At 40.0% G+C, this 14611-nt stretch overlaps 1 protein-coding gene and 1 pseudogene across 1 annotated transcript; one reads left to right on the forward strand and one right to left on the reverse strand.

Annotated features, from left to right (window-relative positions):
• Window positions 1-6536: 6536 nt before the first annotated feature.
• LOC120062185 lies at window positions 6537-9882 on the reverse strand (annotated as a pseudogene).
• Window positions 9883-10297: 415 nt separating this feature from the next.
• nudcd2 (NudC domain containing 2) lies at window positions 10298-14603 on the forward strand. Its single transcript, XM_039012573.1, has 4 exons — window positions 10298-10726; window positions 13289-13337; window positions 13500-13651; window positions 13876-14603. Exons 1-4 carry the CDS (start codon window positions 10538-10540, stop codon window positions 13957-13959), a joined length of 474 nt encoding a protein of 157 aa, XP_038868501.1. The 5' UTR covers window positions 10298-10537; the 3' UTR covers window positions 13960-14603.
• The last annotated feature ends 8 nt before the right edge of the window (window positions 14604-14611 follow it).

The following is a 14611-nucleotide window of genomic DNA, read 5'->3' on the forward strand; positions in this document are numbered from 1 at the left end:
TGGTAGTGTAGTAGTGTAGTGTAGTAGTGTAGTAGAGTACTGTAGTAGTATAGTAGTGTAATGTAGTAGTGTAGTGTAGTAGTTTAGTAGTGTAGTGTAGTAGTGCAGTAGTGTAGTAGTGTAGTAGTGTAGTGTAGTAGTGTAGTAGTGTAGTAGTTTAGTGTAGTTGTGTAGTGTAGTGTAGTGTAGTAGTGTAGTAGTGTAGTGTGGTAGTGTAGTAGTGTAGTGTAGTAGTGTAGTAGAGTACTGTAGTTGTGTAGTGTAGTGTAGTAGTGTAGTAGTGTAGTGTGGTAGTGTAGTAGTGTAGTGTAGTAGTGTAGTAGAGTACTGTAGTAGTATAGTTGTGTAATGTCCTATGTAGTAGTGTAGTAGTGTAGTAATGTAGTAGTGTGGTAGTGTAGTAGTGTAATGTAGTAATGTAATGTAGTAGTGTAGTGTAGTAATGTAGTGTAGTAATGTAATGTAGTAGTGTAGTGTAGTAATGTAGTGTAATAATGTAATGTAGTAGTGTAGTGTAGTGTATTAGTGTACTAATGTAGTAGTGTAGTGTAGTGTAGTGGTGTAGTGTAGTTCTGTAGTACTGTAGTAGTTTAATGTAGAGTGTAGTAGTGTATTGTAGTAGTGTAGTAATGTAGTAGTGTAATGTAGTAGTGTAGTGTAGTAGTGTAGTAGTATCGTTGTGTAGTGTAGTAATGTAGTAATGTTGTGTAGTGTAGTAGTTTAGTAGTGTAGTAATGTGGTGTTGTAATGTAGTAGTGTAGTGTAGTGTAGTAGTGTGGTAGTGTAGTGTAGTGGTGTAGCAGTGTAGTGTAGTGTAGTAGTTTAGTAGTGTAGTAGTGTGGTGTAATATAGTAGTGTAGTGTAGTGTAGTGTAGTAGTGTGGTAGTGTAGTGTAGTGGTGTAGTAGTGTAGTGTGGTAGTGTAGTGTAGTAGTGTTGTGTAGTTTAGTAGTGTAGTAGTGTAGTGTAATGTAGTAGTGTAGTGTAGTAGTGTAGTGTAGTAGTGTAGTGTAGTAGTGTAGTAGTGTAGTGTAGGAGTGTGGTTTAGTAGTGTGGTTTAGTAGTGTGGTTTAGTAGTGTAGTAGTGTAGTAGTGTAGTAGTGTAGTAGTGTAGTGTAGTAGTGTAGTAGTGTAATGTAGTAGTGTAGTAGTGTAGTAGTGTAGTAGTGTAGTAGTGTAGTGTAGTAGTGTAGTGTAGTAGTGTAGTGTAGTGTAGTAGTGTAGTGTAGTAGTGTGGTTTAGTAGTGTAGTGTAGTGTAGTGTATTAGTGTAGTGTAGTAATGTAATGTAGTAGTGTAGTAGTGTAGTAGTGTAGTGTAGTAGTGTAGTGTAGTAGTGTAGTAGTGTAATGTAGCAGTGTAGTAGTGTAGTGTAGTAGTGTAGTAGTGTGGTTTAGTAGTGTAATGTAGTAGTGTAGTAGTGTAGTAGTGTAGTGTAGTAGTGTAGCGTAGTAGTGTAGTAGTGTAGCAATGTAGTGTAGTAGTGTAGTGTAGTAGTGTAGTAGTGTAGTGTGGTAGTGTAGTAGTGTAGTGTAGTAGTGTAGTAGAGTACTGTAGTAGTATAGTAGTGTAATGTAGTAGTGTAGTGTAGTAGTTTAGTAGTGTAGTGTAGTAGTGCAGTAGTGTAGTAGTGTAGTAGTGTAGTGTAGTAGTGTAGTAGTGTAGTAGTTTAGTGTAGTTGTGTAGTGTAGTGTAGTGTAGTAGTGTAGTAGTGTAGTGTGGTAGTGTAGTAGTGTAGTGTAGTAGTGTAGTAGAGTACTGTAGTTGTGTAGTGTAGTGTAGTAGTGTAGTAGTGTAGTGTGGTAGTGTAGTAGTGTAGTGTAGTAGTGTAGTAGAGTACTGTAGTAGTATAGTAGTGTAATGTCCTATGTAGTAGTGTAGTAGTGTAGTAATGTAGTAGTGTGGTAGTGTAGTAGTGTAATGTAGTGTAGTAATGTAGTAGTGTAGTGTAGTAATGTAGTGTAGTAATGTAATGTAGTAGTGTAGTGTAGTGTATTAGTGTACTAATGTAGTAGTGTAGTGTAGTGGTGTAGTGTAGTACTGTAGTACTGTAGTAGTTTAATGTAGAGTGTAGTAGTGTATTGTAGTAGTGTAGTAATGTAGTAGTGTAATGTAGTAGTGTAGTGTAGTAGTGTAGTAGTATCGTTGTGTAGTGTAGTAATGTAGTAATGTTGTGTAGTGTAGTAGTTTAGTAGTGTAGTAGTCTGGTGTTGTAATGTAGTAGTGTAGTGTAGTGTAGTAGTGTGGTAGTGTAGTGTAGTGGTGTAGCAGTGTAGTGTAGTGTAGTAGTTTAGTAGTGTAGTAGTGTGGTGTAATATAGTAGTGTAGTGTAGTGTAGTAGTGTGGTAGTGTAGTGTAGTGGTGTAGTAGTGTAGTGTAGTAGTGTAGTGTAGTAGTGTTGTGTAGTTTAGTAGTGTAGTAGTGTAGTGTAATGTAGTAGTGTAGTGTAGTAGTGTAGTGTAGTAGTGTAGTGTAGTAGTGTAGTAGTGTAGTGTAGTAGTGTAGTGTAGTAGTGTGGTTTAGTAGTGTGGTTTAGTAGTGTGGTTTAGTAGTGTAGTAGTGTAGTAGTGTAGTAGTGTAGTAGTGTAGTGTAGTAGTGTAGTAGTGTAGTGTAGTAGTGTAATGTAGTAGTGTAGTAGTGTAGTAGTGTAGTAGTGTAGTAGTGTAGTGTAGTAGTGTAGTGTAGTAGTGTAGTGTAGTGTAGTAGTGTAGTGTAGTAGTGTGGTTTAGTAGTGTCATGTAGTGTAGTGTATTAGTGTAGTGTAGTAATGTAATGTAGTAGTGTAGTAGTGTAGTAGTGTAGTGTAGTAGTGTAGTGTAGTAGTGTAGTAGTGTAATGTAGCAGTGTAGTAGTTTAGTGTAGTAGTGTAGTAGTGTGGTTTAGTAGTGTAATGTAGTAGTGTAGTAGTGTAGTAGTGTAGTGTAGTAGTGTAGCGTAGTAGTGTAGTAGTGTAGTAGTGTAGTGTAGTAATGTAATGTAGTAGTGTAGTAGTGTAGTAGTGTAGTGTAGTAGCGTAGTGTAGTAGTGTAGTGTAGTAGTGTAGTGTAGTAGTGTAGTAGTGTAGTAGTGTAGTGTAGTTGTGTAGTAGTGTAGTAGTGTGGTTTAGTAGTGTGGTTTAGTACTGTGGTTTAGTAGTGTAATGTAGTAGTGTAGTAATGTAGTAGTGTAGTGTAGTAGTGTAGTAGTGTAGTGTAGTAGTGTGGTTTAGTAGTGTAGTGTAGTGTAGTGTAGTGTAGTAGTGTAGTGTAGTAATGTAATGTAGTAGTGTAGTAGTGTAGTAGTGTAGTAGTGTAGTGTAGTAGTGTAGTGTAGTAGTGTAGTAGTGTAGTGTAGTAGTGTGGTTTAGTAGTGTGGTTTAGTAGTGTAGTAGTGTAGTGTAGTAGTGTAGTGTAGTAGTGTAGTAGTGTGGTTTAGTAGTGTGGTTTAGTAGTGTAATGTAGCAGTGTAGTAGTGTAGTGTAGTAGTGTAGTAGTGTGGTTTAGTAGTGTAATGTAGTAGTGTAGTGTAGTTGTGTAGTAGTGTGGTTTAGTAGTGTAATGTAGTAGTGTAGTGTAGTAGTGTAATATAGTAGTGTAGTAGTGTAGTGTAGTAGTGTAGTAGTGTGGTTTAGTAGTGTAATGTAGCAGTGTAGTAGTGTGGTTTAGTAGTGTAATGTAGTAGTGTAGTAGTGTAGTGTAGTTGTGTAGTAGTGTGGTTTAGTAGTGTGGTGTAGTAGTGTAATGTAGTAGTGTAGTAGTGTAGTGTAGTAGTGTAATGTAGCAGTGTAGTAGTGTAGTGTAGTTGTGTAGTAGTGTGGTTTAGTAGTGTAATGTAGTAGTGTAGTGTAGTAGTGTAATATAGTAGTGTAGTAGTGTAGTGTAGTAGTGTAGTGTAGTAGTGTGGTTTAGTAGTGTGGTTTAGCAGTGTAATGTAGCAGTGTAGTAGTGTAGTGTAGTAGTGTAGTAGTGTGGTTTAGTAGTGTAATGTAGTAGTGTAGTAGTGTAGTGTAGTAGTGTAGTAGTGTGGTTTAGTAGTGTGGTGTAGTAGTGTAATGTAGCAGTGTAGTAGTGTAGTGTAGTAGTGTAATGTAGCAGTGTAGTAGTGTAGTGTAGTAGTGTAGTGTAGTAGTGTAGTGTAGTAGTGTAGTGTAGTAGTGTAGTAGTGTAGTGTAGTAGTGTAATATAGCAGTGTAGTAGTGTAGTGTAGTTGTGTAGTAGTGTGGTTTAGTAGTGTAATATAGCAGTGTAGTAGTGTAGTGTAGTTGTGTAGTAGTGTGGTTTAGTAGTGTAATGTAGCAGTGTAGTAGTGTAATATAGTAGTGTAGCAATGTAGTGTAGTAGTGTAGTAGTGTGGTTTAGTAGTGTAGTAGTGTAGTGTATTGTAGTAGTGTAGTAGTGTAGCAATGTAGTGTAGTAGTGTAGTGTAGTAGTGTAGTAGTGTAGTGTAGTAGTGTAGTAGTGTAGTAGTGTAGTGTATTGTAGTAGTGTAGTAGTGTAGCAATGTAGTGTAGTAGTGTAGTGTAGTAGTGTAGTAGTGTAGTGTGGTAGTGTAGTAGTGTAGTGTAGTAGTGTAGTAGAGTACTGTAGTAGTATAGTAGTGTAATGTAGTAGTGTAGTGTAGTAGTTTAGTAGTGTAGTGTAGTAGTGCAGTAGTGTAGTGTAGTAGTGTAGTGTAGTAGTGTAGTAGTGTAGTAGTGTAGTGTAGTTGTGTAGTGTAGTGTAGTGTAGTAGTGTAGTAGTGCAGTGTGGTAGTGTAGTAGTGTAGTGTAGTAGTGTAGTAGAGTACTGTAGTAGTATAGTAGTGTAATGTCCTATTTAGTAGTGTAGTAGTGTAGTAGTGTAGTAATGTAGTAGTGTGGTAGTGTAGTAGTGTAATGTAGTAATGTAATGTAGTAGTGTAGTGTAGTAATGTAGTGTAGTAATGTAATGTAGTAGTGTAGTGTAGTGTAGTAGTGTACTAATGTAGTAGTGTAGTGTAGTGTAGTGGTGTAGTGTAGTACTGTAGTACTGTAGTAGTTTAATGTAGAGTGTAGTAGTGTATTGTAGTAGTATAGTAATGTAGTAGTGTAATGTAGTAGTGTAGTGTAGTAGTGTAGTAGTATCGTTGTGTAGTGTAGTAATGTAGTAATGTTGTGTAGTGTAGTAGTTTAGTAGTGTAGTAGTGTGGTGTTGTAATGTAGTAGTGTAGTGTAGTGTAGTAGTGTGGTAGTGTAGTGTAGTGGTGTAGTAGTGTAGTGTAGTGTAGTAGTTTAGTAGTGTAGTAGTGTGGTGTAATATAGTAGTGTAGTGTAGTGTAGTGTAGTAGTGTGGTAGTGTAGTGTAGTGGTGTAGTAGTGTAGTGTAGTAGTGTAGTGTAGTAGTGTCGTGTAGTTTAGTAGTGAAATAGTATAGTTTAATGTAGTAGTGTAGTGTAGTAGTGTAGTGTAGTAGTGTAGTGTAGTGGTGTAGTAGTGTAGTTTAGTAGTGTAGTGTAGTAGTGTAGTGTAGTAGTGTAGTAGTGTGGTGTAGTAGTGTAATGTAGTAGTGTAATGTAGTAGTGTAATGTAGGGGTGTGGTGTAGTAGTGTAGTAGTGTAGTGTAGTATTGTAATAGTGTAATGTAGTAGTGTAGTATTGTAATAGTGTAGTGTAGTAGTGTAGTGTAGTAGTGTAGTGTAGTAGTGTAGTGTAATATAGTAGTGTAGTAGTGTAATGCAGTAGTGTAATGTAGTAGTGTAGTGTAGTGTAGTGTAGTGTAGTGTAGTGTAATGTAGTATTGTAATAGTGTAATGTAGTAGTGTAGTGTAGTGTAGTGTAATGTAGTGGTGTATTGTAGTGTAGTAGTGTAGTAGTGTAGTGTAGTAGTGTAGTGGTGCAGTGTAGTGTAGTGTAGTAGTGTAGTAGTGTAGTGTAGTAGTGTAGTGTATTAGTGTAGTGTAGTAGTGTAGTAGTGTAGTGTAGTGTAGTGTAGTGTAGTGTAGTAGTGTAGTAGTGTAGTGTAGTGTAGTGTAGTAGTGTAGTAGTGTAGTAGTGTAGTAGTGTAGTGTAGTAGTGTAGTGTAGTGTAGTAGTATAGTAGTGTAGTGTAGTAGTGTAGTGTAGTGTAGTAGTGTAGTAGTGCAGTGTAGTGTAGTGTAGTAGTGTAGTGTAGTAGTGTAGTGTAGTAGTGTAGTGTAGTAGTGTAGTGTAGTAGTGTAGTAGTGTAGTAGTGTAGTAGTGTAGTGTAGTAGTGACGTGTTGTGTGTAGTGGTAGTGTAGTGTTGTGTAGTGTAGTGGTAGTGTAGTGTAGTAGTGTAGTAGTGTAGTGTAGTAGTGTAGTAGTGTAGTGTAGTATTGTAGTGTAGTGTAGTGTAGTGTAGTGTAGTGTAGTGTAGTGTAGTAGTGTAGTCGTGTAGTCGTGTAGTGTAGTAGTGTAGTCGTGTAGTAGTGTAGTGTAGTAGTGTAGTGGTAGTGTAGTGTAGTGTAGTGTAGTGGTAGTGTAGTGTAGTGTAGTGTAGTAGTGTAATGTAGTAGTGTATTAGTTTAGTATAGCAATGTACAAATAGTCTCTCTCTCTCCCTCTTTCTCTCTCTCCCTCTTTCTCTCTAATTTTACATGTAATGTAACCTACAGTGGGTCCTGACCTGTGTTGGACTTGAATGTCTCCATGGATAACCTCTGTCCCACCAGGTCATACTGTAGCAGACTGATAGACTCCTGAGGACAGTCTACAGAAGCTTCCAGACCCTTCCTCCAGGTAAAGGTGATCTCACTGCTCGTGTATGCATCTGATGTATTCAGAAACAAGTTCATTCAGTTGTCGTAACATTCGTATATATAATGTTGACAGAAACTACAGGACATCGTAGGCGTCTGAAATGGTCTCTGTTCCTTAAATAGTGCACTACAAAGGGGATATAGAGAAAACTGTTTTGAGGAAGCTGGAGCACAAGGATGTGAGTTTACCTGTTTCAGTGCCATAAGCAAACTTTTTTTTATGATGAATCACTTCAAAATTACTTTTAGGGTTGTCAAACGATAAAAAAAAATGCAATGTCATCGATGTAGTCGCAGGATTTGCTGTAATTAATCGCAATTAATCGTGAATTTGCTCAAAATTTTTGCTTTTCCAATACCAAAAACATTCCATGAATACGACAGCCCTAATTCCGTTAGAAAAAGAACCAGAGAAAGGAGATCCTAGACTGACTACTCACAGCTGCCGAACTTGAGAGGACAGGCATGTCCGTCCATAGGGAAGTCCATGAGACTCATGGGACACTCTGCACTGATGGTTAGTCTGAGATACACATAGAATACATTACACTTCTGATTTCATCATCTGTGTAAAAACTGTGTATACAGTACAACACAACGGGTTTCCTCTGTGTAATGCAGCACTGAAACGGCATTTTATTTTTCATTGTCTTAATTGACAGTCTTAATTGACAATCTTAATTGACTGTCTTAATTGACTGTCTTAATTGACAGTCTTAATTGACAGTCTTAATTGACTGTCTTAATTGACTGTCTTAATTGACAGTCTTAATTGACAGTCTTAATTGGCTACAAAAAAGGGATTTATTTAAAACACTTCTTCCTGTAGGTACCTCATGGTGAAGGGGTTCTACGGGAGGGTCCAGGGAGGAGGGGCTACCTCATGGTGAAGGGGTTCTACGGGAGAGTCCAGGGAGGAGGGGCTACCTCATGGTGAAGGGGTTCTACGGGAGGGTCCAGGGAGGAGGGGCTACCTCATGGTGAAGGGGTTCTACGGGAGGGTCCAGGGAGGAGGGGCTACCTCATGGTGAAGGGGTTCTACGGGAGGGTCCAGGGAGGAGGGGCTACCTCATGGTGAAGGGGTTCTACAGGAGAGTCCAGGGAGGAGGGGCTACCTCATGGTGAAGGGGTTCTACGGGAGGGTCCAGGGAGGAGGGGCTACCTCATGGTGAAGGGGTTCTACGGGAGGGTCCAGGGAGGAGGGGCTACCTCATGGTGAAGGGGTTCTACGGGAGGGTCCAGGGAGGAGGGGCTACCTCATGGTGAAGGGGTTCTACAGGAGAGTCCAGGGAGGAGGGGCTACCTCATGGTGAAGGGGTTCTACGGGAGGGTCCAGGGAGGAGGGGCTACCTCATGGTGAAGGGGTTCTACAGGAGAGTCCAGGGAGGAGGGGCTACCTCATGGTGAAGGGGTTCTACGGGAGGGTCCAGGGAGGAGGGGCTACCTCATGGGGAAGGGGTTCTACGGGAGGGTCCAGGGAGGAGGGGCTACCTCATGGGGAAGAGGATCTACAGGAGGGTCCAGGGAGGAGGGGCTCGGGGCTCAGGTTACCTCATGGTATAGAGGACGGTCCCGTTCTGCATGATGCGAAACAGCTTGTTGGGAGTGGTCATATTGTGTGCGATGGACTTCCTGGAGTTCCTGAAGAACGTGTCGGGTGTCCAGATCTTATCCACCATCTTGTTGTTGAGACGCAGGATCTCCACGGCGCCGTCGTACTTCAGCCTCTCGTCCACCCAGGTCTGTCGGAAGAACATGTCTATGGTGTACTCCTGAGGAGGAGATAGAAGGCCAGGCATTAGATGACTGATCACCAGACAGGTTCTGGATCTAGAATGTAGATCTAGAATGTATATTCTACAGTCCTGAAGAAGGCCAGAGGAATGTGCAGTATGATATGCAGGTCCTGCTCCAAACCACAGACATAATACATGTGTTTATAACTAACAATCTATAGTTAAATCCATTCAAACAAGCCAGTCCAGAGAGATGATGAGATGATTATGACAATAACTACCTATAGATATTCATTCATCAATGCATTTGAGTATTCAGTTTGCTTGACATATTGATTTAGAGTCTAAAATAAACATTCTGCCAGGCCAGGACCCTCCCCTAGTTAGTGTATTGAAACAGACTAATCAAGAAGACTAATCTACAGTATAAAGCAGTCTGCCCATAAGGCAGCTAGCTGTGCAGTGGTACATTTTATTTTTGTTATTTTTATTTAACCTTTATTTAACTAGGCAAGTCAGTTAAGAACAGATTCTTATTTACAGTGATGGCCTCCCCTGGCCAAACGCTAACCCGGACGACGCTGGGGCAATTGTGCGCCGCCCTATGGTACTCCCAATCACAGCCGGTTGTGATACAGCCTGGAATCGAACCAGGGTCTGTAGTGACTCCTCTAGCACTGAGATGCAGTGCCTTAGACCGCTGCGCCACACGAGAAGCTCAGTTGTCATCCATATGTAATAACTGTATGTAAACATAACATATAAACACAGTTGCTAATTTACATACATTATGTGACAGAGAGCCTGTGTGGAAATATGCTGAGTATCTCTTACCATTTCCACATCTGATACTGGTCCAAAGCTGGTGACAAAGATATCTGTTTTCACCTCTGTAATCATATCTGAAAAGGATAAAGTGATTTTAATTGTTGCCCATAAAAATGTGGAAAAGCTGTAAATAGACTATAAACAATTATTTTAGAGAATCTAATCAGTTAAAAATACTGTACAATGTAATAGCCCAACTATGCTATTTCCTACTTATTCAATGAAAAGTTCTGTAGATGTAAGATATAGGAAAATAAATCAGAATAGAGGTCTAGGACAGTCCCACCTCCGGATCCTGGCCGCAACCGGTTGTCATATCCATCTAGTAGTCGGTCAAGAATACGGGTGATGTTTTCACCTGCGTAGCTTTCTTGTCCATAGACACGGCCAACACTGAAATCAATACAATCATAATTGATGGAAGTTTATACTGCCCTGTGTAAGCCTATAAACTTAGTAGGTTGAACCTATTAGGATTGGTATGTTTATTATCATACATCATTTATATACATTCAATAAACTATAGAGGCCTACCCAATGATACAATTAGAAAAAGGTTATTTTACTCACCAGGTCAAAGTGACCAAAATCAGAATCATGATACCCATCCTTGCCAGCAGGTTATGCAAAACCTTCCCTGTGAAACTCTGAGTTGAAATTAAATAGTCAGCCTTTCTCTGTCCTCCGCTAGTCTAAACTGAATGTATTTTAAACACAAGGATTTGTGAAGTAATCGAATTAGGAGATTAGCACAGAAAATCCAACCCATGTTTAGACTGGGACACTTGTTAGGAAAATAGAGTGATGACAGAAAAGATGGGGAAATGTAAACATTTGAACTGTTATTGTATACTCGGGGAGCGATACTCTTCCAGTTGTTAAAATGTATAATCTCGGATGGAATTTCAAGGCTATTTGTGTTATTTTTAGATCAAGATTCTTGACCCCTTGAGCATTGCGCGTCTAAACAGCAGGTGGCGCTATCTGTTCTATTTGGCGGTTGAGCCACCGGAAACTCAACTAGCGAGGAAGTAACTCCAGGATGTTTCTGGAAGAACTAACTGACGGGCGTAAACACTGTCCCATACAACTTTGGTAATCTTGTCTAGCCAGCTTATGCATATAAGTATATGTTTTGGGATGGTTACATATCGTTATGTCGGTACAAGTTAGGACCTGAACATCGTTTGAGAGAATAAACAACATTTAGCTAGCTAGCTAACTATCAGATCAGGAGGCGTGAGAGGGTCGCTAGCCAGCAGCATGTCGGTCCACTTCGAGGAGAGAAGTGGTGTTATCCCGTGTAATACACCATGGGGAAACTGGTCCCAAACCATGGAGGAGGTATTTATTGAAGTGAATGTACCACATGGGACGTCTGGCAAAGAAGTCAAATGTAATCTGGGATCCAAACAGATAGAACTACACGTCAAAGGACAACAAGTCTTCAAGGTAACGTTAGACATCACAACAAACACATTTCAAAGTAAGGTAGTGAACGTTAATAAGGGTTAGCTACATGAACAAAATCAGACCATTCTGGAATGAAAATGGATGGACCCCCCTTTAGCAAAAATATATTTAACCTGAACGTTTGGAGAGAAAAAAAACAAGTGACCCTCCTTTACCCCAAATACTAATCAAAACAAAGTGGATAGCAGAGAACACGTCTACCGTTTAACCTCACTTCTTGGACAGACCAAAACCTTAGATATGCAGTTTTAGAAAGTGTTCTTAGTCCTAAGCATTACATGGCAACGCGGGAATTTGGATGGCACACAGGCCTGCAGGCCAGAAGGTTACGGATTCGCAGACCACGATGGACAAGAGTAGGGGTGAAAATATCTCCTTTTCATAGTAAAAGCATTGCATGATTCTATCATCATGTTTGCAGGTCCGAGGAAAAATACATGTTTTTAAAAATGTCATGCAATTGTCATTTTAGAATAATATTTTTTAATACCACACAAATGACTGAAATGACAGGCTAAAAATGGGCAGAGATAGTCCTAATGTCTTATCATATTCTCCAATGCCAAATCACTGTGTCTGGTTTGCAATGAATCTGTCCCTGTTTGCAAATAATTACATCTGAGATGTCATTAGGAATCTGAGCATGGTACTTAAAAAAGTTAGGTCTACCTTTCCTACCCAGACATAGGCCTACCTTTCCTACCCAGACATAGGCCTACCTTTCCTACCCAGACATAGGCCTACCTTTCCTACCCAGACATAGGCCTACCTTTCCTACCCAGACATAGGCCTACCTTTCCTACCCAGACATAGGCCTAACTTTCCTACCCAGACATAGGCCTAACTAAGCAGAAAAATGCTGGCTACTCTTCCATGTCTTATCCCAATGAGAGAAGGTCACCCGTGTTTCCTTAAAAGCTGTCAGGGTTTCAACATCTATTTTACCAAAAGTTAATAGCTTAATCAATTTGATTACCTCCCAAGCAAAGTCTATTTTTTTTGTCTCCTCGGCTAAAGGTTGTAGCTCCGCCTCTAAACATCAAAGAAAGGAAACCTTATGCATCATAGTAACGTCTTCACGGGCATTTTAAAGCTTGTTTCTAGAATAAAACATAGCAGATCAAAACGCTGTTATACAGTAGATCACTTTATATAATCAGATCGGTTTTTATTTTCTTCAAAATCTTAAACTAACAAGGGGTTGGTCTGTGCTTTTTGCCATTTTCTTTCATTAAAGGTATGCCAATGGCATACCCCCTCAATTCGAGTTTTGGTTTTAACTTACCCTACCTCCATGTCAGTGACGACAGACTGTTATTTAAAGAGTGCATGGTGGGTGAAAGAATTGACCTAGGTAGACCTACCTCTTAATTCTTAAATAGAAAGAAATAGGCTCCAACACAAAGCTCTCTTATTAATAACGTCTAATTAAAATGAAGACGTTGAAATTAATTATGCTTATTTGAGTTGAACTTTTAGCACCATGAGCTGTCGAGTTGGAATGAATTGTGTCGTTGCTGATCAATACATCAGGGGGTAAGAGACATAGTTTTTAATCAAATCAATTATAGTAGTAGCAAGCTGTTGAAGTTGATCTCCCTCCTCTTCATGCCCTCCATCTCGAACAGAACAGTCCACAAGCAAGATTCTTCTAAGAAGAAGCCTTTTCCCTGAACAGCCATTGGTTAGGCAGCACACAAAACAGTTTTTGATCAGCAAGAGCTGAGCAGGCGGGGGTTCGTGGTTGGAGTATCCATTGCCGTGTGTAATGCAGCCTAGTTTATTTAACACCATCCCAGCAGCTATCTTAGAAATATAACTTTGGTCTGTGCTTCTCTGAGCATGCACTTCGTAGCCAATAGCGGCTATGGATCATTTGATTGAGACCACACTAAATAGCACACTTGATATTGCACGCCCAGCGGAAAATCAGAGATGAGGGCACACATCGGGCACACATCAATATATAGCCTAATAAGCAACTCATTTTGAAATATTGACATTTCATAAATTACAAATGACATGACCCTCCCCTGAACTAGATTAAAAGACTAACCCCCTCTCCTTGACTGAAATTTAAAAGCATGACCCTCCAGGTAACCAAATGTGTACATGCCGAGGCCATCCTTCCAAAACTCATCTAGTTTTACCTGCATATGTGACTCCCAGATAATTACCATTACATGTATTTTCCCAAGTACACATTATTTAAAGTAACGCGCATATAAAGATGTAGCTATAACATAGTTATCTACAGTCCAGAATGGTTTCTTGGTGAACGTGCTTCGTTCTCTGATTCAGGTTAACCTAACGTAGCAGGTGTTAAAAGGCACCTGAGCAGAGTTCCCACATCTGTTTTTCCAGGGGAAATGGAAGTTAGGTTGAAAATACTGAAAAACTGTTTTCTGGCAAACCCGTACATGCTAGATTCAGGTGAATTTTGGTAGTCATGTGACTATAAACTGCAAGCTTATTGGTCCATTTTTAATTCCCTGTTTGTTTGCGTGTATTTGCTTATAGTCATGTCTCTTGTACTTCCAGGGTAAATTATTTGGCATCACTGTTGCTGATGAAGGAACGTGGACATTAGGTGGGTTTCTACTAATTTAATCAACACAATGGTTGAATGTAAACCTTGCATAATAAATCCATCTTTCACAAGATTTTCTCATCCAGTGGATAAGTCATTAGCAGATATTGGTTGAAAATAAAGCCTTCGTGATCACTCTCCCCCTCCACACGTCTTTTCCAGAGGATAAGTGTCTGATCCGTATCGTGCTGATGAAGACGAACAGGGAGGCAGGTAACTGCTGGTCCTCTCTGCTAGAGGGAGAGTACTGTGCTGATGCCTGGCTCCAGGACCAGATGCAGAGGAAACTAACTCTGGAGAGATTCCAGAGGGAGGTGAGTCATGGTAATACCACTAGTCATTTCCATAGAGGTGATCAGTGATACTATATGAGACAGTCCCACACAGAGCCTTAACACGGACTAAACTTCAGTAGCCTAAAACCTCTGGAAAAAAACATGGATAAATGAAGGCATATTAACATGCAGGCTTTCTTCTGTACTGCTTTCACCTCCACATTAAATGAATGTTGCCGTGTCACTTCCCACTCTGTCAACAGAACCCTGGCTTTGACTTCAGTGGAGCAGAGATCTCTGGGAACTTTGCAGGTGGTGGGCCAGACTTCTCCAGCTTGCAGAAGTGACAGTTAAACAGCAAAAGGGACCCACCCACTGTACAGTATGCCCGACTGTCATATGGACACTGTTGAGGCTTGCCAAGGCCTACAGGTGAAGAGATTGTGCTGCATTCATAACCAAGTGGGAAGGTGGTATTTACCACATACGACTGGGGATAATCCGTTTGAAGGCCCCTCCAACTGGTAATTACCGGTGGGAAACTGTTTTTATTTAATATCGGCTATCATCCCTGAGCGCCGACTTCTCCCACATGCTGACCTGTCACCTACAAATGAAATTTCAGCAGTTAAATCTAAATGTTTTTGAACACTAATTTGTTTACAAGCACGATAGTTGATGCAGCTTGGTGTTTCGTAAATGTTCAAAGTATATGAATGCATACAACTGGTAATTACCACCTTCCCGCTAGGTTATGAACTCAGGATGAGCAAGTTGCCTTTGGGCAAAGAATAGACAATGATTAGAATATTCTATCATTTGAAACTATAAGCCATACCTGTACAAACCCACCCCTGCCTTTTCTTTCAACCCTTGTATGCATTTAGGATTTTTTATTTTATTCTTTCAGACTACATTGCCATAATTCAGTTAACTAGCTGTCGGTATGGAAATCTGCTGTGGATTTATAATAAATTGTTGAAAAGTTGTCTTCATGGA

The sequence above is a fragment of the Salvelinus namaycush genome, chromosome 17, assembly GCF_016432855.1.
Source record: "Salvelinus namaycush isolate Seneca chromosome 17, SaNama_1.0, whole genome shotgun sequence".
Taxonomy (NCBI): Eukaryota; Metazoa; Chordata; class Actinopteri; order Salmoniformes; family Salmonidae; genus Salvelinus; species Salvelinus namaycush.